Below are 3,090 nucleotides of genomic sequence, written 5' to 3'. Positions count from 1 at the left end.
ATCCCTGAGGATGCGGGGCAGGAGGAAACCCCGGCAGGGACAATCCCTGAGGATGCGGGGCAGGATGCGGCCCCGCCAGGGACAATCCCCGAGGAGGGAGCGGCCCCGGCGGGGATGGAGGAGGCTCCCGGGAGCCGGGGGGAAGCGGAGCCGGCGCTGGAGCCCCAGGGCGCTCTCCAACCTCCGGGCGGCCCCGACGGCGCGGACGGAGCGGAGCCCGAGCGGGGCCCCGCGGCCCCGGCGGGGTCAGGAGCGGGGGACGCGACCCCCGAGGCAGCGGAAAGAGGGGCCCCGGACCCCCAGAGCGAGTGGGGTCGGAGCCTGAACGGAGTGAGGGGTCGGGCGGAGGACGAGGAGAACGAGACGGGCTCGCCGGCAACCCCCGAGGAGGAGGAGGAGGAGCAGGAGGATGAGAAGCAGGAGCACGACATCTCCCTCTTCGTCAAGGTACGAGGGAATCTCGGGGAGGGGGAATCCCCTCTTCCAGGAGCCCCTGGAAGCTCCTGGGATGAGGGGCATTTAAATCTGGCAGGCGAAATCCAGCCTGGCTAAGGTGATTTGGTTATTAATGCCCGATATAAACTCGCCCCTGGCTCCTCATTCCTTCGGGAGCCGCCAGAGGATTTTTTACACCTCCCAAACGCGGGGAGAAGGGTTCACATCCCGGGGGCTGGGAGGGGAGAGGAAATGGAATTCCGGGGGTTTCCTGCCGTGAATTATGGGTGATATTTAGATAATTGCCCCAAGCTTTGGCCGGGCTGAATTCAGGGTCAGGAAACAACACCCGGGTCGGGTGTGTTTGGGCAGGGAAGGTTTTCGGGTTCGTGGACAAAAAGGGTACAAAAATACAACTAAGTTCTGGTATTTTATGGAGTAGAGCTTTAGAACTTCTTTCTAACCCGTGCCTGCAATCCCACCAAAATCACTGGAAACAACAGCCGTCCACAGATGGGAATTTTCTGTGTGTAGGAACCACCCTGAGGGGGTTTCTCCCCTCTTCTTTGGCCCTTCTGGACTAAAAGTGTGGATATTTTTTCTCAGAGTGACTCTAAAGCTGAGGAAATAAAAGCAGAGAAGCAGAAGGCATTTGGGACCTTCTCTCATGCACCTCCTGAGCTGGCTGAGGCTGCTTCTGCCCGCCAGAATTCGCCTTAAAATTGAAATTAAACTCAGTTTCAGCGCACAGTTCACGGAAGAAAAACGTGGCCAAAATTAGAGAGCGGCCTAAACTAAGAATAAAAGCATCTGTCGTGACCCTGTGCCCCCAAATAGCAGGATTTGTGAAAATATTTGTGAATTAATAAAGGCAGAAGGAGGAAGAAGGAGCATTTTTGACTTAAGGCTGCCTAGAAAATAATTCCAAAATTTCAGTGGAGAAATATTGCAAAGGTGGAATATTTTCTCTCACCTGGAGCTGGATTTTGGGAGTGGAGATTGAATTAGCTCTTGCTTTCCCTCTATCCTGCTCTTGGCAGCAGGAAAATGGGTAAAAAATAAAAAGAGGGAGTCTGGAAGTTCTCTTTGGAGGCTTAAAGTGGGTTTTAAGAGCATATCCCTAAGGCTGAGCTTAAATAGCTCTTCATGGGAAAAAAAGGGGAGAGTGGATTCCAGCCTGGGACAGGGTGGACTCTGGAATTTGGGGATTATTATGTGTTTAATTCCATGTGCAGCCATGGCTGATAATATAAATATATTATCCATGATGCCCCTGACTCCTTCAAACCTCTGTTTAAAACTTCACCCTCCTCTAACACCACTAGAAACTGAGGAGTAACTGGGCTGTTTAAAATGAAAATTAAATTAAATTTAAATTAAAATTGCAATTATGGCCTGGCCTGACCCTAATTCCTTACTTGTACCTGGTTCTCTTTGTTAGAGAGAAATGTAAAAAATAAGGCCCATAACAGGAGAAAATGCCCAGGAAAACCATACAGGGATAATGCTGGAATGATCCTGGCAGTTTTCCTGCCTGGGAACACGACACAAGGCCAAAATTAAAACACTTGGGGGTCTTTTCAGTGATAAAATAAATAAAATAATCAAGTTTTAAGCCTCAGGAAGAGAATTCCTGAGGCTCCTTGGCTGGAAGAGCGAAGCAATGTCAGAATTCCTTTAAATCTTCCATGAGGTGCTCCCTCCATTTCCATTTCCCAGGAAACAATATCATATATTTTCTTTAGATAACAAAACTTGATATTCCTGGTGTTCTCAAAGGCAAATGTTCCCAAAGGTCACCCAGGTGTCCTTTACAGTTGATCTTTGGGAATTCACCTTGTGACGTCCCCAAAGGCTTTTTTTCCTCCCTTTATTTATCAGGAAACTTCTGTAAATGCCCTAAAATTTGACTCTTAAATTGACTAAATGACTAAAATGACTCTGGTAATTTGAAGCAGTGTCAGGTTTATCTCTGACTTAGAAGTTTATTTCTAAATTCAAATGATTATCTAATTATTTACACGTAGAGGACTCGACCGCCAGAATCGCAGCAGCAGATTTCATGATTCCCAAGATTTCTTGGGGTTTATCTGGGACAAACAACCCAGTTGGAGCTCAAGGCCTTCCCTGAGGTTGCTCATCTTCCAGAACATTCCTTCCTTGGTTTCAGGGTTAGATGGATTACAGCAAAAGCTGACCATGAGCACAAGGTGATGGATTTTATCCAGTGAAAAGCAACGGGATTTATTCAGTTTTGGGACATTTTTTGGTCACTGAATCGTTTCTTTTCGTTCAGGGAGTTATTTCATTCCTAATATTTCACTTCTCCGAAGCAGAATTTCCTGAGATATCCTGGGTTGACTTGACATGGAGCTGGGTAGAATTATGAAAAGTGCTGATAAATGAGGATTTAAAAGCTTTGCTGGGAGAAAAAAACATGGGAACAGCAAGTGCTGCATCCCTGCCCCCAAAACCCACAGTAACTGCGACCAACTTCAGTGGTAATGGGTGTTTCATATCAAAAAAATCTCCTTTTCTAGGCTTTATATATAAATTAGATTTAAAATATCAGCTGAACTTCTGTAGGTGAGGAGTTCTTGGGCAGCAGGAGCTCAAATCCCTGGAAAACCTCCTTGCCTGGACTGAGGGATTTGT

At 47.5% G+C, this 3,090-nt stretch overlaps 1 protein-coding gene across 1 annotated transcript in view; it reads left to right on the top strand.

Annotated features, from left to right (window-relative positions):
• Nucleotides 1-6: 6 nt before the first annotated feature.
• The window catches only part of CLIC6 (chloride intracellular channel 6), a 22,837-nt gene continuing 19,753 nt past the window's right edge, over nucleotides 7-3,090 (top strand). The window contains exon 1 of the mRNA XM_027703282.1: nucleotides 7-447. Coding sequence (XP_027559083.1) covers nucleotides 115-447 — 333 coding nt within the window. The 5' untranslated portion in view covers nucleotides 7-114. The remainder of the gene's footprint in view (nucleotides 448-3,090) is intronic.

Source organism: Neopelma chrysocephalum, unplaced genomic scaffold (genome assembly GCF_003984885.1).
Source record: "Neopelma chrysocephalum unplaced genomic scaffold, ASM398488v2 Primary Assembly neopelma1_219, whole genome shotgun sequence".
NCBI lineage: Eukaryota > Metazoa > Chordata > Aves > Passeriformes > Pipridae > Neopelma > Neopelma chrysocephalum.
This window is presented reverse-complemented; position numbering and strand designations above follow the sequence as displayed.